We start from the raw sequence: 24,765 nt of genomic DNA, 5'->3' as shown, positions 1-24,765 counted from the left end.
TTCTAGTCTTCTAATGAGCCGAATTTGTTCGAGCAGCTGCTCCGCAACGCTGTTAAAACTGAACGGAATTTACTCCCAACTAGTTTAGTCGTGTGTAGAGCGATCGCTTGTCAATATTCAACTAAAAAGTTGATTACACGCATCGGGATGAGAATGATGCCGGCATAGTTGACTGTCGCGGGAAGGATGATAGGCTATTCCTTCACTTTTCTACCTGGTTACACTTTCTAATAACAGCTTAACAGCTCTTTCAAAAGTTGATTGATTCAACTATGTTGCCTCGTGTGAAGGAGGAATAAATTTAATCGCCACCTCATCCAGGATTATTTTAATATTATTATTATTATTATTATTATTATTATTATTATTATTATTATTATTATTACGAGGAAAAAATCATCGCACTAAAAAATAAGCTGGGGAAGGAAATATTAGCATTGCAGATCAAACTACAAAGCCATTCATTTGCTTTTTCTTTTCTTGTGCGTGTGTGTGTTTTTTACCCGTTCTCGAGATACGTTCAACTTTTGTACTCACCCATGGCTCTTGTTAGTTCTTGAGGGGGAGGGGGACCAATGAGGCGATGGAAAAGAGAATGAAATCAATAATGATTTGACTTTTCTTATCTGTTGGCGATATGGAATAGTATGTGAGAACTTGAGATTGTTTTTACATCACAAACAACGTGCGACAAAGTACGAGTAGAAATTATATGTTATGTATGACAAAAAAAAAAAAAAATCAATGAAGTAGTAATAATTATCTGTAGCCGGTTTTGAGCATATTAATTAGTTGCCAAATTATATCATTTAGTTGCCAGGTGGCGAATGGCAAATCATTATTTTCAGGTCCAGCTCAGCTGATCGCCATTAACTACTAAATGCTCATAGCTCGCCTTTCGATTCATCGCTCATCAAGTCCGAACCTCACCTCGTTGCCAAGAGGTTCCGAGAGGGACTGGAGCAGTATCCAACGATATTGAACTATGTATGTCTTTGCAATATCCTCCTAATAAAAAGCCACAGAAAGAGTACGTAACAGAAGATCTTACCTTTTGGAAAAATCTTGATAAAAGGTATTTAATTCCTCTCGACTGAGTCCTTGTGCTCAGGGTTTTTTAACCTCTCAGCGGACGCGGGCTCAGAACTACCATGAAAGGTCACGCGTACCTCTCTGATACACTATTCCACACACATAAATTTTTGACACATTTCGCAGCTGAACCTTGTTAACATACCCTAGCGCAGCCAGAAATACCTTCTGGAGGGGGTTTTTTGATTAAAAAAAAAAGACCTTCTGGAGGTTTTTTTTAAATCAAAAATTCCTTCTGGAGGGGTTTTTTTTTTTTTTTGGATCAAAACAATCCTTTCATATGCATAAACTACTGTATTATAATTTGCATTTTTATTAAACCAGTGACTCTAAGGGGGGGAGGGTTTCACCCCCAAACTCCCCCCCCCCTTCCTTTCGCTGCGCCACTGTTAATATATAAAGGGTGAAATAGCTCTTTAATCATGAAAAGAAAAATTAAAAAACGGCCTTTTTTGATGTTCAGATTTCATGATTCATGAATTATTTGCTCAACAGATTATGATAAAAGTTCAACGGTAAAATCGTTCACGAAATCGTGCTCCCTTTTTGAAAGTTCCAATCAATATCCCCCTTTTGCACCTCAAAGTCCCAATCCCAATATACCAAACAAATATATTCGCAGATGCGTTGCGCCCAGCCCAACTGAAGACACATCAAATGCAAAATCCCTTTTATTTTGTATTTTCGACCGAAAGCATTTAATAAAACTGTTTCAAGAATGGAAGTTTTTTTCTTTTTTTGGGCTAGTTTTTCCACAGTTTCGTAGAGCCGGTTTCAGGCTTCAATTTCGGAAACAGGTTGCTTATCTGATTCACGTCCGTAAAAGATGATTCACGATCAATTTCAGAAAAGCTTTCGGGTACAACCATCTTAATTTCAGAGGCATAAATTCCGTTCCAGCAGTGCTAGAGCGTTCGGCGACGATCGTAAAATGGATAAAGTTTCCGAAATGACCGAGTCCTTGTCCGATTTGGGCAAAGTAAACCGGACACTCATCAGCACGCGTATGTGCCATTACCCTTCATTCGCCATGTTGGATTTTAAAACGTTATAATTGCAGTAGCAAAGCACAACGAAAATAAATATAAGCATAAACGCAAAGTTAAATGTTCATTTTATAGACGCAATGAGTAGATTGCTATTTGAAAATAATAATGTGCACTTACATTCAAGTGAGATGTAGAATTTTATAACAAAACACTTGAAAATTAATTACGTGAGGTCACAAAAAGTTTTCTTCCGACAATGACCTAGGTATAACCTTTAGGGTGGTTCAAAAATACATATTTAAAAAAGTGTTTCCTAGATAATAGGGCACCCCTCAATATTTGTAGATTTGTGGATAGCAATATTCTGGTAGAATTTTAGCTTCCTACTTCAACTGAAAGAGGGTGCTCCACACCTCCCCCAAACTTAAGTATGGGGAGGGGCGTTAAAAATATACATTGAACTGAAAAACTAATGCTACATATTATAATATACATGAGTAATATGTATATACATGCAATAAAATAATTATTTACAAAAAAAAAAAAAAAAGCTGGGAAAATAAATGTTTCTAAATTTGTGACATTTTCTATGCCACGGCTAATGTTAAATTTAGGGCTCATTGAGCACCCTCTTAAGATTTGAGAAAGAAGCTAAAGCTTTTACAGCATAATACTATTAGTAAGTCTAAAAAATAGGAGGTGTCATGGACACTAGCTAAAGAAAAAGTTTTTTTTTTTTTGAACCACCCTAATAACCTTACTAGACACTTACAATAATGTTTGCTATATGGGGGTACCGATGTCAAGTTTTCAATGTAGTTCTGTTTAGGGATATTTGAGTGAGTGGGATTGGCCCGCTGAGCGTCATTACCCAACTTTCCCCTAAGTTGTTTTCCAAGAGTATCCTTAACTTTTCGGCTCATCGTTGATTCGTGAAGAATACATGGTAATTCAAAACGATTGAAAGAGTTTCTAATGTGCATATTTCAAAAAATAAAAATGGTACAAAAAAATTTTTTTTTTCCAAACCTAAATCATTCTAAAGATCAGAAGTAAGTTACCGCCCCTAAGCCAGGGCTAAGGTAGAACCACATGCAATATAACAGGCAGCCAGGTAATCACATCCAGAGACTGTAGTTTCGTTCTTATTAGAACTCATCGGTCAGAAATAAGGAATAACCGAGCTGGAGGCAGATGTCATCTCATTGTTTAAAGATGTTCTATGCGCCTTCCTCCTGTGCATATTTTCGTAACTCAACGCTGCGTTTTGTAAGAAATAAAGAATTACTTTTGTGCAGAAAAGTAAAGGAAAATATCACAACATTATGTCTCGCAACGTGTAATACTCACAAAATGTGTAAAAGAAATGAACACTTTCACATGAAAGAGACGTTCCTTGTAACCCCGACACACGTGACATGTATATGCAATTTTCTGAAAATTTGTGAGACTTAAGATTGCAATATTTTCTTTTACTGCGGTCTAGTACGTGAGACTTTAATTTTTTCCCTTGAATACATTGAATTATGAATCTACAGTTAATATTAGGGATTGCAATACCGGTATACCGAATACCAGTATTTTAAGCACCTTTGTAATTTCGTAATACCGGTTTTGCTGAGGTAAAATACCAGTTTTTTCGGTATTAACTGAAAATAATAAATTGTTTAAATTAAAGAATTTTCAATTGAACTTATTAAATATCTACTTATATTTTAAATGTATATTTCTTTTTCCATGATACAAAACCAAAATCAATCCATTAATGTAAAATTTAGTTTCAAAAGCACGATCTAATAGAATATCATTAAACAAAAGTAGCGGAAGGATTTCAAAGTGATACTGTTATTACTAGATGGGGAGATGAGTCGTATTTTGGTGCTCTTTTGAGCACCAAGTTTTTGTTTTTTCCATTTCCCTGATCCCTCACTTTCCCATTTGTGAAAGTTAAATTCGAGTATAATTTTGAATGCATTTGTCCGGTGAAAAATTTATTCCAACCATATTGAAGTAAAACTTTGATTTTTTTAAATATAATTTGCTTCAATTATACTAAATTTTGACAAAAGCTTTTCTTGAAAGCATAACCAAATGGCAATTTGTTGTCACCAGTATTGGTTTGTTGTCCTGTCTCGCTGTTTGGCTTTATATTTGGAAGATAATATTTTGAAATTATATATATAGTGCCTTAAATTTTGCATAGAGGTAAAGCTTAATTAATTTAAACATACTTTGAGATGTTTACACAATTATAATTGTAAAGAATTTTGAAGGAAAAAAAAGCGAAAACGAATAAGAGAAACTAACAAGATCAAATTTAGTCAATTTTATCGTAAAGGTGATTTGAGGGTGAAGGACTTCTAGACAGTTAGAGGAGGTAAATCGCGCATTGTTAACAATATCACCGCTCTGCGTGAATTCAGAAAGGGTACTTTCAACTGTAGGAAAGTTGAGCACTAAAATGAGAGCAAGACTAAGACAATTCAATAAATTATGTTTCATTATGTTTTTTACTATTATTGACTTTTTGAAAATGACATTAGTTCCTTCATTTTATATTTGTTTACAATACGTTTTCATAAAATAATACAAATTTTGTACAAAATTATGAAGTGCGGCAACGAAACAATATGCTTTCAATCATTTTTTGAGAAATTTCAAATACCGGTATTAATACCGGTATTAATTTTCGGTCCGATATTGCAATTCCTAGTTAATATATTTCATGGAATCAAGTTTTTTGGATGCTCCGTGTCGTATACTGTAAAATTGGAGGAAATTCTACGCCAATGATTGACAAATATGTCGAGTGTGAAATACAGAATGTCTCTAACCTCTTCTCAGTCTCTCAGCAGTAAAAATAAAGTTAATTCATTCTATTAGGTACTTGAATCGTGATCTCCTTGCAATCAGGTGAAGCGATTGATTTCGGAAACCTTACGCGTGCTTGAAATGGCTTCTTAGTTTTTTTTTTTTGCTTCCGTTGGACAGAGTGTCTAACCTAAGAATAGTGACTAACTTTTTTGTAGTAAGTTACACCCTAAGCCAGGGCTAAGGCAAAAATACTTAAAATACACCACCAGCTCAGTTATTCCATCCGAGGACTGCAGTTTCGTGCTTTTTAGCACTCATCAGCCCGGAATAGGAATCACATGAGCTGGAGGCGAAAAACCTCTTAAGGGAGCCAAGAGATTCAAACAACTGGTAGCTAATATAGAATTAGCACACCAGATGAGTGACCGCAGCAATGGTGCGGTTCAACTTAAAGATTGATGGCAAAGCATGGTATTTTGTAGTAAGCTCAAATAAAATGATGAGTAAATAAAGGGACTACTTTTTTGTTTTATTATTATCATTATTCACTTGTTTCACATTTATTTTGCCAAACACTTGCATAGTTGGAATGAACAGCACACGTTCTGTCGTGAGAAGGCAGAGCACAGTGTCTGAAGAAATAAATTTTTGAGACATTTCAAGAAACGCTTTTGAATTTCATACTAACAATAGGGGAAGGTTGGAATTGGACGCTTATTTCGTGTTTTAATTTCAGAGAAAACCATATAAACAACTTGTACAAAATAGCTGAAGTACAATAGAAGACACAAATGTTTTTTTAAAATGAAAAATTTGCAGACACTGCGTTTTATTTTCTTCCCACGACAGTGTTCTTGCCCAAGATTTTTTGGATAAAGAACACCTACATTAAGAACAAAAAACTATGAATTATTTCCTTCTAAGCTTAACTTTTAAATTTGTTTTTTCCTGAAAAACAAAAATTTTTTTTTTTTTTTCTGATTCAAAATAATTAGGGGGAAGCGATATTTAACAGGATTTCTTAAGAGTGGTGGTAATGTGTATTGTATTGGAAAAATCAAGGAAGTAACTAGATAATTCGAAATGAATAAATTAATACCTTTATGCAACAAAGTAACAGTATGAAATACAACGTTCAAAGAAAACAAATGTAGTGAAAAAGATAAGATAAAGATTTATTAACCAAACACACAAACATAACGAATAGTAAGCAAACAATAAAGTTACACATATAATAAAGTAATTACAAAGGTAAAAAGTGAATCGTGTACTCATCCTTCGACCATCAAAATTCATATTAACATAGTCAAACAAAGTATTAAACTAGGGGGTTCTGCCCTCTGCTCGTTTCGCTCGCATACCCCCGTTCGTTGCCTGAGGTGGCAGCCTCGCCCTCGCTCGCCAACCCGTCTTCGTCGGTATATTTTGAAAGCTTCGTATATAATTTCCTTTTGAATTTCCTATTAGAATTGTTATTAGAGTTTCCTTTATTAAAGTTTATATTTGTGTGACGTTACGCGTTTTCGTCTCTCTTTCGAACGGCATCTTCAGTTTTTTTTATTTCTTCCTTGCCGCTGACGCTCTGCATCTTCATTTTTTTTCTTCACAATTTCCGTCTTCTTCACTTTCCTCTGCTCTTCGTTGTCTTTGAAATTCCGATTTTCTTTTTCTTTTTTGGCATTTTATCAACCTATTTGACTACCATGACATAAAAAGCTATTTGGCGACTTGCTTCAGAAAGTATCTGCAAAATAATCATAATGGTCTAAAATATTTTACAGTCGATGTTGGAAATGATGGATATCAATTTCTTTGTTAACATCAATTGTTATGTGTTAAAACATTGTTGGAATTTCATTTGTTAACGATTATTGTTGGGTGATAAAAACTTTTAGCGATTTTCTTTGCAAACTTACAAGTAAAACAACAACAATGCAAGTTTTATTCCTTTTTGCTCATCTGTTAAACTATTTATTGTTATGCAATATATCCTCAAACGCTATAAGACCAAATAAAGTGTAATTGATAATGAATAATACATTATTTTTTTAAGTAAACACCTATATAAAGTTACAGACTTCCAAACTGTGAAAATATTTGGTGACATCATTGGCAATATGTCACCAAACTTGGAGACAAAATTGGCAATTTCTAACCAAATTTGGCGATTGTGTTGCCAATTTCTTGCCAAGAATCGGCTATTCGCCAAATTTTGTGCTAATACTGGAAAAAATTGATCATTTTGACGGAACGTTTATCAATTTACGTCTCGGGCTCATTAAAATTTTGTGAAGTGAAGCAGGACGGAATGGCTTCCTTCGGATATCCTCTATCTAGCGGTGCTAGTATTAGGCTGAGAGACAGGGCCCGACTCTGATTTTTAAAGACACTGGGCCCAATTTATTTGTTGCCCCCCCTCTCCCCCTGCTTATTCTATATAGGGAAATATTTTTGATACTTGCATTGATGGTGTAAACACAGCAATTCTAAATCTGACGATATTTTATATTACAATATAGAGATGATATCTTATACATACGATAATAATTAAACATTATAATACAAGATGTCGTCAAACTTTGCAGGTTGCAGTAAGCTATTAATATCAAAACTATGTATGGTATAAATTGAATAGTGTAAATGTAGACTACACTTGGAGTGGTTTTGGAATTTGCAAACGAAATTAAATTTTTAAGGAGAATGTTTTTTCTTGATTTAATATTTACAGCTAGCTACAGTGCGATATGAAATGAGTCCAATTAAAACTTAACCAACAGATTTGGTGCCCCCCCCCCAAATGTTGGTGCCCTGGGCCTGCTCCCCATGTGCCGATGCCTTAATCTGACCCTGCTGAGAGACACTGACAGTGCGAAGGAGATAGGGTTACAAACACACGCAGAGATACAGTGGACAGATTTAAATACAGGCGTCCCTCGTATAACACGGTACTTCTACAACACGATTTCGATATTACACGGTACTAAATTTGCGATTGTTATTATACGGGTTCTGCATTACACTGTACGAAACTTGAATTCAGTACTTCATGGTCTTGGTATAACTCGAATGTTATACTTAAAAAAGATGGAATTTCCTTTTTGTTTAATACATTCTGTTAACGGTTGATAACTCTAATAAGTGTTTACTTTGTTTTTATGAAACTAGGTTTCGATAAAATACGGTACACATCCCTTGATTTACATTATTTCTAAGTCTCTTATAACACGATTTCGATATCTATGTTGAATCTAAATGGCATTTACTTTGCTCTACAGGCACCCGTGAGCAAGCGTACGTGAGCGCTCTCTCTTCGGCAGGGCTGGCTGTGGGGGTCGCCCGGGCGTGCGCTGAGGGGCGCATCAGGGTGTGCGGCTGCGGCCGCCCCTCCCCCCGAGAGCCGCCTCCCGCCGACTTCTCGTGGGGCGGCTGCGCCGATGATGTGGGTTTCGGCGTCCGAGCCGCCAAAGCCTTTTCCTCGGAACCTTTCGACCGCAAGAAGTTCGCTGGAGATGTCGCCATACGAATGCACAGGCACAACAGCCGGGCAGGATGGAGGGTGAGTGGATTCCTATTCCTATTCAGAGTCACAACTGACTACAACTGTATTTATGTCGAGGACTGCATACTGAGTGCCTTGCCTCCATTATTTTATATACCGATAGATGGCAGCACTATCACCGGATCGAACAGTTAATGAGAATTTAGAACTAGTCCAGGAGCTAATAGCTACCTGGTGCTAGCACCCCCAGAGGTATCGTTTCACTTGGAGGACATTGAGACCACGAGCATATTTAACGTCGCCCAGTCCCCTTTAATGACGACGGTGGGTCTTCGACCCTCGAGGTTCGAACTCAGGTCCCTCCGGTCCCGAATCCGACACTCTACCGATCGGGCTACCACGGCCCCGGGTGAGTGGATGAAACAGATTTTTCTTTTATTTCGGTTCGCATTCTGATTTTAAAAAAAAATAGCAGCGCATGCCTTAAATCAAGTTTAATATAGACTGTCAGCTAATTTTGCACTGTTTAAAATATGATTATTCTCTCAATGATTTTATTAAAATCTCACTACATTTTAAAATCTATACCAATTTACATAACTAGTTTATCAATCGCTATCTCTTATTAAAATCTCGCTACTTTTATCAATCTAGTACATCTCTATAACACATATTTCCCACTATAGTAGATGAATTTCTAACTTGAACTGAATTCTTGGGGACAATTTCATTGTTACAGATTTTTAACAATTGGAAAGCTAGTAAAACTGAGTCTTGTAATTTGCAGCTGTAACAACACTGAAGAAAGACATGACAATTAGTTCGTGGTCTGTTGTATAAAAATTACTAAAAATCACATAAAGTATTTAATAACTTTTTTTCTGCTTAATTTATCAATAATAATAATAATAATAATAAAAGGTTTCCCAGGTACACATTGTCAGCTAAAACTGAAACTGTATACTAATTTCATGTTTCTAGTTCTTAACATTTTCATTAAGGCGTTAACACACAAATGTCTTATTTTAATTTATGTTCTCCCGACAAAGTGGTGTAGCGGTTATAGACGCTGCTCTCTTATGCCCAATGGTGTAGGTTCGAACTTAACTCCAGTCGGTGGATTTTCAAGACACTGGAAATCAATAGCGTCCATGTCGTATAATAATACGACATGTAAAAAAGCCTTTGAGTTCTTGCTTGACTTGGAGTGCTCTTGGCAAAATTAAATTCCTAGCGTAGCTTTGCATCGAACAAAGCCAGGTGCCACCATCTGATGGGAAAACCGGGCGTCAAAATTCTTGTAGCAATTGCACTTCCGATAGTGGTGCTACATGAAAGAATGCATGTTATATCTGGGGATCATATTACACCTGAAAAAGGTAGTTTCCCTTAACGCAGCTAAGTTAGAAGGAAGAAAAAATTTCGCCGTCGCTGGTTAATAAAAGCTGCCGCTTGATTTTTGTGGAAAATATTTTTCCAGTTGCTTAACATCTTTTGTACAATTCAAGGTGATAAATTATTTTCGAATTGGCGATTGTCAGCTGATTTTTAATCACTTTTTTTTTTCATTCAGTAGCATTGTAGCTGGCGGCAAGCGTCAATATTACCCTTTATATTGCTGCTATTTTTGTTACCCTATTACCGGGCATATTTGTTTTGCAAAATGAAGAACTTCATTAAAAACACAATTACAGCGCAAATACATTTATGAAAATCTAAACATATAATATTTAAATGATTTAGAAACTTTTTTTAGCAGGAACCAATAAGAAACTAATTTTTAATAAGCTTATGGAACCAATTCTCAGCAGGAAGAAGCATGCTTAATTGTTCTAAAATCATCTGCTTTCCTACTTTCCTTTCAAGTCTTTCATCTGTATCGTTATTCAACACATATTAAAGGAATAAATGGAAATTCGATCCTCCTGTCGATTCAAGTGTAAAATTTCGGGTTGAACAGGCCTTGAAATTTTTCTTAAAACAAACTGCACGTGTAGTGACACGTTTATTTTTTTTCGACAAGGTGGCATTTGGGTTATTTAGAATACTTTTGCAGCTACTTATTTACTTTGATTTATTATACATATTTTGAATCCAGTTTTAAGAGTTATCTTTTTTTCCCCCTTTCTGGTAGAAATGTCTTCTATAACTGAAAAATTACAAGAAGAAAATTTCTATAAGCATGTAAAATACCTGTCATGCAAATAAATGAAAAGGAAGAAAATGCTTCAATTATTTGTCTAAAATGGACTCTGCTCCAAAGTACTTTTGGGTGTTTGTAAGAACAATTAATATCTACGAAAAATGCAGTTTCTATGTATAGCATGAAGAAAATCACACTCATAAGGTACAAATTTTCATGATAAAATGCACATGTCACTGAGTTTCAAAAAAAAAAATTTTTTTTTCAAAGCGAAAAAAGTAGAGATTTTGCATTGAATATGATTATCATCAAGCTCTTTGGTCACGAGCAATTTCATTTTCTTTGCAGCTCTGCAAAATTATTAGATAAAAATACATTCCAACCTGAGAGCAGGAATTAGTAAATGGAGGACGCAAGTCCAATCATTGGCGTAGCAAAAGCTGGGGCAAAGACCCCAAGTTACATAACTCAACAACCACGAATGGTTGGCACATTTTGCGTGAAACTAGCAAAGAAACTTCTTTTCTTCCAATGCTTTGCTTTAAAAACTATCACGTGATTTCTGGTCTTTGCATCACGAATGAAAGTATTCACTCCTTCCATTTTATCTCTTCTGAATGATTCCAACTCACAGAAAAACAATTTACTGATTTAACCCTATTCAGAATTGATTTTAGATTAAAGAATATCGAAGCTCTGAATGCTACTCAACAGCAGGGACAATGAGCGGCCATGTCAGCCTGGTCAGAAACTAAGCGATTTAAAAAATATGCGTTGGATTTATGTAAAATACACCCAAAGTGTAATTTACATCATCTTCCAAAAAATAGGAATAATGAAAAACTTAGTTGTTTCCACTTACACACCAGAGTACAGTATTTATGGGGTAGATGGAACCACCTAAATTGCACATCAAAAGTAGGTGGGAAGGTGGAACCCTCATATATTTAATAATCAATGATCGAGTAACGCTCCTGACGTAATCAACAATGAAACTCGCGCCACGGAATGATAACTTGATAATATGTTTTAGTAAGTTTTAACATGCTGGGAAAGTCTTTATTGTGACTAGGCTGAACTGGATCCGGTAATTTAATTGTTTTACTGATATAACTTTGTCATTTCAGGGTAATGAAGAAACTAAAAAGTGGTCAACAATGAACGCTATCTACAGGAGTTTAGGGTTTAAGCCACTGGAGTGAGGGTTAAAATTTCAACTGTCAAAATATCTCCAAGCAGGCAATGGTTTCGTTCAAATGTAGAAGCAATTTTCAACCGTCATACCTTGACGGGCGACTTTCTAGTAGATAAATAATGTTTGCAGAGGACAGTTGAAAACCCAAAATTATTGTCTGGTGCAATATTTTAACTCATGCTTGTCAGAGGAAAAATACCTCACATACCAAGTTGACTTTTTTCTTTCCTTCTATCTTTTGATTCCATTATTAGTCTATCCGGGGCAGGGTTGTTCAGATTTTTCTCTTCAAGAAACTTTTTTCCAAGGTTTTTATAGTCAGGCTGCGTGACATGGTTCCTAACCGCTGTTCAAAAAGCTTGCTTGACGGAAAACAAAATTCATACTCTTTCTGCTTTCTTTGATTTGTTTTCAATTGATTGAAAACTGCTTTTGGATTACATTAGTTACAATTATATTAGGGGCTGTCCACAAATATGATGTCACGTTTTGACGGGGAGCGGGGTTTGTGAAATTGTGGCAGTTCGTGACAAGTGCACGTGATTGTGAAAAAAGGAAGTGTGCCAGTGTGACATCACGCATTTTTTAAATAATAATATGCTTATGAAAAATAACGTGACATATGACACGGGGGGGTAAGATGAAGTCGGACACTTTGTGGCAAAAGAAGGAGTGGGTCAAAAATATTGAAAAAAAAAGTGTGACATAAATGGACAGCCCCTTACAATGTTGTTAGTTAGGATAGTGTGTGGATCTTCAGATCATCGAGGAGATACGGAATTCGAACCAGACTCTATTGAATCTGCAATACCCATTTAGTGTAACACAAATGCAAACTCGGAATGTTTCAGTGGACGACGGTTAATTGAACCAGTGGTTGACTGAATCAACCGCTTTAATGAATCAAATCGTCAAAAACAGAACAATTTCCAGCTTTATTGAATTAACCGTTTTATTGAATCAACCACTTGATGGAATCGAAACTGTTTAGAACAAACGTGATTCATACACTCACTGGCCAGTGAATTAGAAACCTTTGAGATTTCAGATTGGATCTGGAGGGAGTATTATAATAAGGAGCATGTTCTGCTGGCATGGAAGTGGTACCCTGGTGTTCCTCAAGGGTAAACAAACAGCCACGCGATACCTAGACAAACTGGCAGATCAAGTGCACCCTGCAATGTTGCATTTTTATCCTGATAGCGATGAAAACTTCATGTACGATAAGGCAACTAACTATACATCGTTCCAGAAGTGTTGAAAATTCGTTTGCTGAGCATCAGTCTGACTTCCAAAACTTTCCCTGGCCACCGTACAACTCGAATATTAACCCCAATGAAAATGGTTGGTACGTGGTGGAAAAACGCTTCCGATAGCACTCTCCTCTTCCATCTAATTTACAAGATCTAGAAAGCTGCATAGCCAATGCATGGTATTTTCTGGATATAAATGCACTCCAGAAGCTTGTAGACTCGATGCCCAAACGAATCAGAGCAGTTATCCGTGCAAAAGGTGGTCCAATAAAATATTCATCTAGGGTTTCTAATTCATTGGCCAGTGAGTGTATAAGCGGCGGTCACTTGTAGTACAATTTTTTCATCAATTTTGAATTAGTACTTGGGCGCTTTTTTTTTTTTTTTGAATTTTTAAAAATTAGTTTTAGAATTTTTTTTTTTTTCAAAGCACGTACACCATAACTTTGATTTTTTTCTGAAAATATTATTTATCAATTCCAACTATAACTTATAACCTGTAACAGCGTTTCTTAATTTCTTTAACAAATTGAACCCTTTTTAATATCCACTTTTTTTTCACGGAAGCCCTGCTTTATTCGTTATAGTACAGTTTGAATGCAACATTCAAAAATCACTTACTCGCAGAAAAAAAAATGAGAAAAATTCTAAATATATCACTTAATGTCATCAAAAAGTAACACTTTTTTTTTCTTTTAATTTTTAAATTTGATTCCAATAAAAAGTTTGTACTCTTGTACTAACATAGTCGCAAGCCATATATTTACAAGAATAGAGTTTATAACTCACATTTCGTTTTGATGTTTTTTCAACTGTTCATTCGGAAAATATTGGTTTGATGCTTCATTCAAAACATACCTTTCTGAATTTTTAAGCTACTATTTTGAATTTAAAAAATAACGCGGAACTCATGATTAATCTTCATCGAACCCTAGGGTTCTACGAAACAAGCTGTTTACAGTTGTTGCTGTACAATTTAAGCTAGCTGTTCTATAATAATATAAAAAATCCTGATTAATAATTCTTTTTTTTTTTTTTTTTTGAGCAATCACGATTGCTTATTGTTCTCATTTGACCGTTTTTGGTGTCCGCGCCTTTTTCAGCTTGGACCAGAATCCTTTGCAGCACCACCGCCCACCGTCCTCTGCTGGCGGCGCGGCGCGGTGCGGCTGCTCCGGTTTTGAGCTATCCGCTTCTCCTGGTCGGAGGCGTCCATGTCCTACACACACGCACGTTCACACACACACACACGACTTCACACACATACACTCACACATACCTACGTGCATACACACAGGTCTACGCACACACACAACTATGCACAAGTAACCTCCCAGGAGGAGAGGTAGACTTGGGGGGGGGGGGACAGGAGCCGTTTCTAGAAATAATAACTCCAATGAGTAGGGTCCTGTCTCAGTTCGTGATTGTGAAAAACATAATTTGAATTCAAAATTTCAGAATTAAAATTATTATTATTATTATTTTTTTTTTTTTTTGATTATTTTATAACAACCTCAAAAACATATGGGTCATTACACAATATTCAAAGTTACACGCGGGACATTTCACAGCCAAATTTCCAAATATTTCTATTTTTCCCACTATGAAAATAATTAACAAAGTTTTCAATTATTTTCAACTTTCATATTTGTACCTTCACAATGAAAAAAATACAAACATTTCGACGTTAGTCAGTGAAATGTCCCGCGATAACACTGAATACTGTGGAATGATCCTTATTTCAAAACTCTGTTTAATTGAAGAAAATCATGAATTGAATTCGCTTTTTTTCTTTTTGCCAAGCATTTAGGATGAAGGAAACTTTTGTTATGTGAAAACAAAACTTTCGAAAAGCTCTTTTTTTCTTTCACTGTCAAAAATGATGTAAGAGGCCATTTATTAATTACGTAAGGGTCCCGGGGGGGGGGTAGGAAAATTTCTACATACCCTTTCTTTGTGTGGGGGGGGGGAGGGGCGCTCAAATCCATTCTTAGGTAATATTTTCCAATGCGATATTTTATATTGGAAATCGCGCGGTGAAGCGGTTTGCCAGGGATCATATTTCATTTGCATCTGGAAGGTAAAAAACGTATTTGGATGCGCTGTTTTTTATTTGTTTTACAAAAAATGAATGGAGTAAAAAGAAATAAAACAATCGCAATATGTATGGCATGTTTTATTTTTGAAAAGTATCACATCATATACAAAAAAAATGTCGAAAAAATATTCAGTGTTTATAGTAAATATTTATTTGAGCAAAATGGTTTAATTTAATAATAGTGAATTTAATAACGATTCCAGTGATGTAAGATTCGTTATTTTATTACTCAAAAAAAAAAAAAAAAAAAAAAAACGAAATGGAAGTTTACGTAAGAATGGGGGGGGGGTGAAAAATCTTGCGTACCCTCACATTGTATTGCATTGCATTGAACCCCGAAGCCCCCCGCGCCTGCCGCGTTTGCAGCTTACCAGTTTCAGATGCCCGAGATGACTCGGGCAAATGGGGCTACAGGGACAGTTCAACCCCGACCCGACCCCGTAGGAAAAGACGCGCTTTTGCCAAGTACGTACCCTTACATGGGGGGAGGAGGGTCAAAAATTGCCAAAATCGTCCTTACGTAATTAGTGAATGGCCCCTAACTTCGTGTGTCTTGATATTGAAAAACTTCGTGCCTGGCTGTCCAAGAACAGCTTCCCAACAGGGTGAGAGCGCGGACTTTAGTCGTTGACAGCAGATCAGTTCGCACCTCTTATTACTCTCGCTGCGATAAACTGACCAGACTGCGAGGTTCGCTGGAAAGACCAAACTCTTCTGGGATGCTTTCAACACCACTGTGGAAGAAAGATGTGACATGAACATCGCAATCAGCGCTGTCGTCACGTCACTTCGCACCACACACAGCTCTTTTAGTAGTGATACTTCAAAGAGAGAAAAAATAATCGAGCACTTTATCTTTCTTTTGGTTTTCCCCACCTCCCGCTCTAATTCCAGGTCTCATTTTTCTGTTAATGGTTTTAACAATGTATCTGGCACTTTCTCTTTTTTTTATATGCATGTATTGATTTATTTGTTCGTTATGCATTTAACCATCTCTTTTTTCTGCCTTCCACCTAACGAATTGGTTTCTATAGTTAATTTTCACCACTTTGTTTTCCTTCTTTATCAACATGGATTTTATATTATTTATTTACTAGATACGTCGCCCGGCTTTGTACGGTCTGCCTCGAAAATGAAAGTTATGTCAAGTGACTCGAGTTCATCAATCAGGCTCGAACAAAGAAAAAACGCAAAATTTCCCGACAGATTGCGGAAAAATACTTTTAAAAAAGGGGGGGATTACCCCCCCCCCTCCGATTACAGGAAATGCCTCAAAATAAAAGCCGGAGTTTTACTTGTTCATATTCGAGAAAGAAAAATGGCAACCAATCTTTCTTCTTATTTCTTCACGCTTTAAATTTTAATGAAAAGCATTATTCAACAAAGACCGTCATCAACAATGGATTTCTAATTGAGGGCTTACATACATTTTAGCACGAAATCAGTTAAAAACAGTTATAATTCACGCTCGAATTACCTTATTTATTTTTATTTTTTATATTTATTTATTTACTTGTTTTTGCTACATTTGCTACTGATCTGAAACTAAAAAAAAGGGGTCTAACAATGTATCAAAGCCTTGTGGCAAAAAGTTTAGAATATTCTAGCTGCGTTGCCCGGCTAGCACGGTCTACCTCGAACTGTCAAATGACGCATAATCAACAATCAGGCTTTTTTTTTTTTTTTTTAAATAGTGTAAAATGTTCCGTCAGATTGTAGAGAAAAGCAGTTTTATGACTGAAAATTTAAATTTAGACTTTTTTTAAAATTTTTTACTTCTAAAAATTTAGTCACTGTTATTAATAGACGTAAACAGTCCATTTCCCGGATTTTCTGGCGAAAACCCATTCATACGAATTCCTGAGAATCAAAAGATCTCTGTGCCAACTTTTACTAAGATCCGACGCTAAATGTGGATTTCTATAAGGAACACACACACACACATATGCAGCCATTTTATATGTATAGAAGATAATCCAACTCCCGAGTCTTAAATTCCTTTTGATTTAGTGGTAAAGTACTGAATTGTCCTCTAAGCATAACAAGCTAGTTTGGTGACACACATTCGTGTCAACATATATTCTAAAGCCAGCTTTTGATGTAATCGAACTGGTACCACAAAACTTGAGATTGAAAAACCCTCAGTGCCTGTTGTGGTGACCATCATGCTTTCGAATTCAAGGTGTATTACTTCATTCCATCGCTGCTTAGATTTTCCCGATTGTCGATTAATAAGCTTATTTTAGTTGGGGCGTACGTGAAGTCGAATGGTGGTTTTGTACTGGGTCGGTGCCGGTGGACATAACGTCTAGGTATGTCTTAGCCTTAGACCTTCGCGATGATAATCCAGTACTTTACCACTAAGCCAAAAAGATTTCAAAGCTCAGGAGCAAACTCAGATTATTTACTCTGCATGTACGCCACAAATCTATAAAAAAAAAAGCATGAATTATCCAGTAATGCGGCCCTAACACTTTTCATTCCAGGGTCCCCCGTACCTACCACTGTTTGTGGTTTAACTAGTTGGAAGGGACCCTGAAGACAGCCCTGATTTTTTGATCCATTAATAAAGACGGTGGATCTTCGACCGGCTAGGATCGAACCCTGGACCTTCCGTATGGGGCCCTAACAAAGGGCATTCAAGATCAAAACACACATAGACTTGTGATCCGTCAAATAATGTTCAATAAAATCTTCGTCCTTTCCCCCCAGGCGGTCCGGGATTCCCAGCGTGTCCAGTGCAAGTGCCACGGAGTGTCCGGCTCGTGCGAGGTGAAGACTTGTTGGCACGCCCTGCCGCCCTTACTGGAAGTGGCGCAGAAACTGAAGCTGCGCCACCGGAACGCGGAGGAGGTGCGCCCCGTGATGGTGGGGCGAGGAACGAAGCTCCTTCCCGCCACCAACGCCCGGTTCAACAAAGACGACTTGGTCTACAGGGAGCAGTCACCAGATTATTGCGTCTATGATCCCAAGACGGGCTCTGAGGGTACTAAAGGCAGGTGAGCATCCGGCCAATTTCATGGTAACCGACTTTTTTTTTTGAAAAACAGAGGTTCTCAAACTGGGTGCCGCGAAGTGTTTGTGTTTTGTGGCAATACTTCCATAGCTTGGAAAACTTATTACAGAAAGATATTACCAATTCAGGAAACAACGTTGATTTTACTGAAAAAAGAAAGTATACAAGTTTTGTCTCCTAAATGTTTATTGCATGAACCTGTTGTAATACAACAGATATCAAATCTTAAGACTAATTCTACTTTCACTTGCTGTAACATGTCGCGATGAATGGTCTTTCATTTACCAACCAGTTTCACGAAGTTCTAATGACGTCAGTCGCCTTCTTCCGTGACCACCGTGCTCTCCGGACCAAACTCCAAGCGATTTTTTAACGGTGTTGCATCAAAATTCGTGAGTTAGCGATCCATTGGCCACTTGATTTCCAAGATTTATGCATTTTAAACATAATCTAAGCACCGCATTTTCTAAGATTGACCGTGACATGTTATAGCGAGTGAGACAAGAAGTAGACTTTTGACTCGATATCTGCCGCAAAACGAAAGGTCCATATATCGAACGTTTCGGAAAAACTTCTACAGTTTCATTCTCCAGTAAAGTCAGCATTGTTGCTGCATTGTTATTATATTTGTTTCAATAAGGTTTCCAAACCCCGGAGGGAGTTTTAATATGTACAGTCGAATTGCCTCCCATAACTCGAACTATCGATTACTCGAAGGTTTTAGCCGGTCCCTTGGGACTCCGAGTTATCCAGGATTGACTGTATCTGTTTATAATAGATAGGGTGCCGTGAAAAAATCTAATTCTTTGAAGGGTGCCGTGAATCGCAAAAGTTTGAAAACCCCTGTCCTACATAGTACAGTGGACTGTCTTTGTCTAAACATCCCGATATTCTGAACACATTTTTATGGTCCTGGGAAGCACATATGCATGAAATCCGTCTTCCTCTATAATGAACACTCCCATAACTTGAAGACTTTTATTCGGTCCCATGAGTATTCAGAATAGAGATTCGACTGTGCTCCAAATATGTTAGATCCTTGTTTCATTGCATGAGCAAGGATTTTTGTATAAAAAGTGGTCTCTACTTCTACGTATTGCAATAAAATTTTAAAGATTTCTATACGCAATATTTAAATGATTTGAAGTGCTCGGGGCAAGAGCGTGATAAGTCACACTTTTGAAAAAAAAAATGAGTTTTTTGACTAAATGCTGCTTTGATAACTGAAATAAACATGACAGTGGATTATGTCATCGTCAAAAAAACGTATCTGGTTTTAGTATTGCAGAATATAGGATATATAATATCTATAAAAAATATTTGTAGAATTTTTCAAAAGTTGGAAATTGGCCTACCGGAAAAAATCTCATATGGCACATCACATTCTTGCCCCGAGCCCTTCATTTGTTTCTTTTGCACAGTCAATAAACATATTTCGTGAGATACGTCCGTCATTGAGCCAAACAACGTCGTATGAATATTGTTTCTGGAAATTTAGCTGCATTATATTGTCCATAAATAATGTGGCTTTTTCCCAACATCTTTGAGCCCCCCCCCCCCCTCTTTTTGTCACAAAGTGACAAAAGAATTCACCATACCCCTCCCTTCTTTGTCACAAATCACGCTACTTTTCATACGCATATTTTCATAAACAATGCGCGATGGCTACTTCTTGGTATCTTCTCCCTCCGCCTTGTCACAAACTGTCACAATTTCACGAAATCCCCCCCCCCTTCTCATCCATCTAAGTAGCAGATTTGTCTAAATCTTCAAGTTTATAAAAATTATATGGTGATAGAATTCAACATTATATTTTAGAACACAGTGGTGGTAAAGAAAAATTGCATCACCTTCAAATTTTCAAAACAATGGGATTATGTGAGAAGTTATGGTCGATCGATTTTCGATGAATGTATGTAAAATTCTGCAAAACTATGAAATAAACATTTAAGAGCAGGAATCCGATAATTGTTTACGTAGATCAGGGCTGTTTCTGGGCCAAGGCTAACTGCTGAACCCATGCTCATTTTTCCATTTCTGAACCTGCGTGTGAGTTTAGAGAAAAAAAATTACTTAACCCCATGTTAATTTAAGTCTAATGGCAGGATAAAGGTTTTTAAATTGTTACTCACCAGTTTTGCTAAATGGCACGGAGCAGAATCATCCTGGAAAATGACGTTTGGAACTGAAGTAAAGTGATCCTGGATAGTAGGAAGCAATTTCTCCTCCAAAATGCCTATGTACAGCTGAGCGTTTACTGTTCCTTGCACAAAGTGAAGCCCACAAACTCCTTGATCAGAAATACAACCCCAAATCATCTGGGATACGGAATGCTTGACTATGTGTTGAATGCAGTCGCTATGATATTAATCTCTTTTGCGACGCGGGTGATGCAATTTTTTTTTCTTTTTTGCCACCACTGTATTTTTGTCATCAAAAACTTTCTATTGAAAGATAGTTTTTGAATAGTTTTGATTTTAGGATGTTTTGTGCAACAATAGGGTCGTTTCCAAAATTTTAAAAGTATTTTTTTCTGAAAGAGCATGCTTAAAAACAAAGGATCTAACTTTTTAAAATAATTTGTTTAAGTTTAATATTTAAAGAAAAAATATTTAAATCGGAGCGCTTTCATTGTTTTCGACTTCTGCCGATGACATCACAAATGATGAAAGGCAATTCAGTGTTGCCATTCACAGTGCAAAATATTTAATTCGCATCTTTACTCACGTGTATTGGCAACGATATGGTTGATAGCAAGTGTAGAGCGCAGTATTTAATTCGCTTCTTGATTATCATAACGTGGAAACGTTGTAGAAAGATGCGGCAAAGTGCATCATTTGTGACGTCATCAAGACCACGTCTTGTTTGAAAAATTGGACATTAAAAAAAAAAAAATAATAAAAAAAAACTGTTGAAAAAATGAAAGTATTTTTTGGGTCCATGTTATTATTATTTTTTTTTTTTTTTTTGCTCATTCTATCCTTTTTAATGACTAAAAATAGTACTTTTGACTGAAGGAATAACCACCCCATTCATGCTTTTATTAAGTTGAAATTGCCCATCGATTTTGTGACAAAGAGAACTTTTAGTCATTTTATATGCCGCTGCATGGTAATCAACCGAAATGCACAAGATGCATTAAGTAATTGGTAAAATCCTGTCCATCAAAATCAAGATGTAACCCTTAAAAATTAGCTTATCAAAACACACATATTAGTTAATGAATTTAGGATTAGTAACTTCAACAGGCTAAAAAAAAATCTATCATTCAGCATTTTTAGTAAAAAAGTTGTCCCTATATAAAAAAAGCGGCTACTAATAAATTTGTTACTATCCGTCAATGGCCATTAAAGATTTCGTGATTCGTATAGTCTTCGCTATTTCTTTCTCTCTTCCTTTTTCCAATCAGTTGCTGTAAGTTGAATCAAGAATCTGTTTACAAAATACATACAGTTGCACAGTGCAGCTAGTTTCTATGCAAAAATACATAGCTAAAACTTTTACACAAAAGATTTAAAGTTACACTTGAAATTTCGTACAATATCCGCGTAGGGTAAGCAACTACTAATTGCCCACCGTTAATCTCAAATTTTTGATGTTTTTATGTTCCTACTTTCTACATCCTCCTTGAAAATGAAGAGGGAAGCTTAAATTTCTGTCACTTAACGACTTTGTTGCTATTAATGTCATGTTTATCAAAATACATACATAATACTAGAAAATCGCCAGTCAAGGTATGACGGGTGAAAATTGCTTCCACATTTGAAAAAAGCCATTGCCTGTTTGGTGATGTTTTGATAGTTGAAATTTTAACCCCAACTCCAGTGGATTGACCCTAAACTCTAGTAGATAGCGTTCATTGTCGACCACTTTTTCGTTTCTCCATTCTCCTTGAATTACAGTCTTACCAGAAAAACAGTTAAGTTACCGGATCCAGTTCAGCCTTGTCAAAATAAAGTATTTCGCTGCATGTCAAACATTACCGAAAATTATTGCCAAATTATCATGCCGTGGTGTGAGTTCCATTGTTGATGACGTCAGCGTCACTCGATCATTCACTATTATATATATATATATATATATATATATATATATATATATATATATATATATATATATATATGAGGACATATTTTTGTTCTGCAGGCAGTGCAACTCGACGGCTACCGACTCCTTCGGTTGCGAGGCGATGTGTTGCTCCAGGGGCTTCCTTACTACTTGGGTAGAAACAGAGGAACGATGCAACTGCAAATTCCAGAGATGCTGCTATGTCACTTGCGATGTCTGCAAGTGGAGGACAAACCTAAACCTCTGCCTCTGAAGAGGACGTCCATCAATCCGCCTGGAAAGCGGAGTAAAACAGCTCGATGAGGAAGTCGAACGGATAAGTTCGACAAATGCTCGAAATCGACAATCGGTCTTACAGTGATGAAGCAAAAGAGGGGTCGCATGAGTCTCGCGGTTCACGCGATTTGGAGTTCGTGATTTTATTTACATCCAAGGTTTCCTGGTAGAAACGAACTTACCGAAGACAGCACGTATCCAGTTTAGTGGAGAAAAAGTGTTCGTTTATACGTTTTGAAAAATATATTGAAGGAACGGGGAAAATCACCTACAATTACGAAAAATGCTTCAACCTTAGGAGAATTTTTTCTTTTTTACAAAAAAAATCGATTCTCTTCACGGTATTGCTCGACGTGTTCCGTATTCAAGATTGTCCGATACGTCAAAAGTCTCGCACATGATGATTGGTGGTATACCTTTGTAAATGTGTACAAGAATTGCTTTTACCGTTTACTTCATTGCTGAGTTACTTCGCATAAGGATTAGATATGACTCTAAAATGATCACAATAATCGTCTTTGTTGTACACTGACAGTAAAAGAGATTTTTCGCAAGGCTTCGAAATCGAAGGTTCAAAAATTTCCGGAGTCGGAGTCGGAGCCAGAGTCAGTCATTTTCCCTCCGAATCCTCTACCCTGGTTTCTCGAATTATAAGATAATTTCACAGGGAAGGCACAACACTCAATTCTTGAATCAGATATGCGTAAAAAGCGACAAATGACCACCGAGCAATATAAGATAAATCCGAGAGATGATTCCGTTTCCTATTCAACTGTTCAAAATACATAATTCTTACTAATTGCACCCGAATATACTTCACTGCATGATCAATCTAATTGATATCAAGTATAATTGATATCTCTGAAAAAGAGTGCAACTTTGTCACTTTTTCCCTTTGCAGTGGACTGAAACAAATCGGGTTACTGACCTCAGTTTAACTTTTTTTAAATGCTCGATGTGCGTAATTCTTAATAATGTTTCTAGATCCACTGAGCACGTACATTGCACCTAAATTATAATAATTTTCGGTTAAAAATATGTATTCATATCGAAAATGGCTTCGGTATACCTGAGTTCGTATCTTATAAATCTGCGGCTGGACACTTACTGTGCTGAAATCAAGATAGCCATTGAGTATTCCATTCTCAGAAACTGACAACAACGGTTAAAGAAACCTCATTCAAAGAACAAGAATTTCAAACGATAATGAGTAGTGGAGACTGGGGGCTAATGGGACAAGTGATTTTTCTCAAGAAATAATCTAATTCATAGTTTGGAAATTTGTTACTGCATGAAGCTTGTAGTATTGCACATGACTATGCACGAGCCTATTCTTTTTCATCAGCTGTTTAGACATCAAAAGGGAAGATTTGTTCCAGCATCAGTGTAACATTTTTATCACCTTTTTTTAAATAGTGGTTTCTGTCAATTTTAAAATCTTTTTTTTTTCTCACTTTATTGATATCTTCTATTTTGGAGCTTTATTACACGTTCTTCTTTTACAATTCTGATTTTGTGTTATTTTTGAATAGTTAACCAAAATTTGGCTTAATACTTTGTCAAAGTGGTATGGGGACTGATAAGACAGCTCATATGGAGTCTATGTCCCATTAGACCTCTAACTAAAGTAAGAGGAAATGTAAGATCTAATATTTGATTTAACTTGCATGTTTTGAGCAGGGTCGGACTGGACCATTAAAGTGGCCCGGGCGATTGCGAAAACCCGGCCCTTAGCTCAGGGGTTAGGGGTAAATCACCCTCCCCATCCATATACACAATCGTGCAGCTTTAAGGGGGTTTTAAAAATGAAAGGAGAAAAGAGAAATAAAACAAATGCAGGGATGTCGCAAGGTCAAAAAGTTGGGGAGTGTATGAGTTTGGCGGACCCTTAATTTTTAACACATTTTAATAGAGAGAGAGAGAGAAAGATTTTAGCTTTTGGTTTACGAAGGATGTCATTACAAGATTGAAGCGTTAGCAAGGGCGTATACACTCTCAGAAATGGACTTTCATATTTGACGAAATTTTCTTCGTTTTTGACGAAACCACTTCCAGGGATATGCTCCGAGCGAACATTTCGTCAAATTGAAGAAACTGCTTTTGTTAGTGGTTTGAGGATGCGAATTTCGTTAAATGTAACGAAATATTTCTTGATTCTAGTTTCGTCAAATTAACAATCATTTTCGTAGTTTTTAGAGCATTAGTTTCGTCAAATTAATTTCGTCATACATATGAGGACGTTAATTTCGTAAATTTTTAAGAAAATTTATTTCCTTTTTTTTTTCTTTGAGCACATTAGTTTTTTTTTTTTTTTTTTTTTTT

The 24,765-nt window shown here is 36.4% G+C and overlaps 1 protein-coding gene across 1 annotated transcript in view; it reads left to right on the top strand.

Moving 5' to 3' along the window:
• Positions 1-24,395, top strand: part of LOC129223012 (protein Wnt-4-like) — a 33,194-nt gene extending 8,799 nt beyond the window's left edge. Inside the window, exons 3-5 of the mRNA XM_054857575.1 lie at positions 8,171-8,451; positions 17,796-18,082; positions 22,246-24,395. Of these exons, the coding sequence (XP_054713550.1) occupies positions 8,171-8,451; positions 17,796-18,082; positions 22,246-22,420 (743 nt within the window). The 3' untranslated portion in view covers positions 22,421-24,395. The remainder of the gene's footprint in view (positions 1-8,170; positions 8,452-17,795; positions 18,083-22,245) is intronic.
• Positions 24,396-24,765: the final 370 nt, after the last annotated feature.

The sequence above is a fragment of the Uloborus diversus genome, chromosome 5 (genome assembly GCF_026930045.1).
Source record: "Uloborus diversus isolate 005 chromosome 5, Udiv.v.3.1, whole genome shotgun sequence".
Taxonomy (NCBI): Eukaryota; Metazoa; Arthropoda; class Arachnida; order Araneae; family Uloboridae; genus Uloborus; species Uloborus diversus.
Note: the sequence above shows the minus strand (reverse complement) of the source record. Positions and strands in the feature narration are given on the sequence as shown.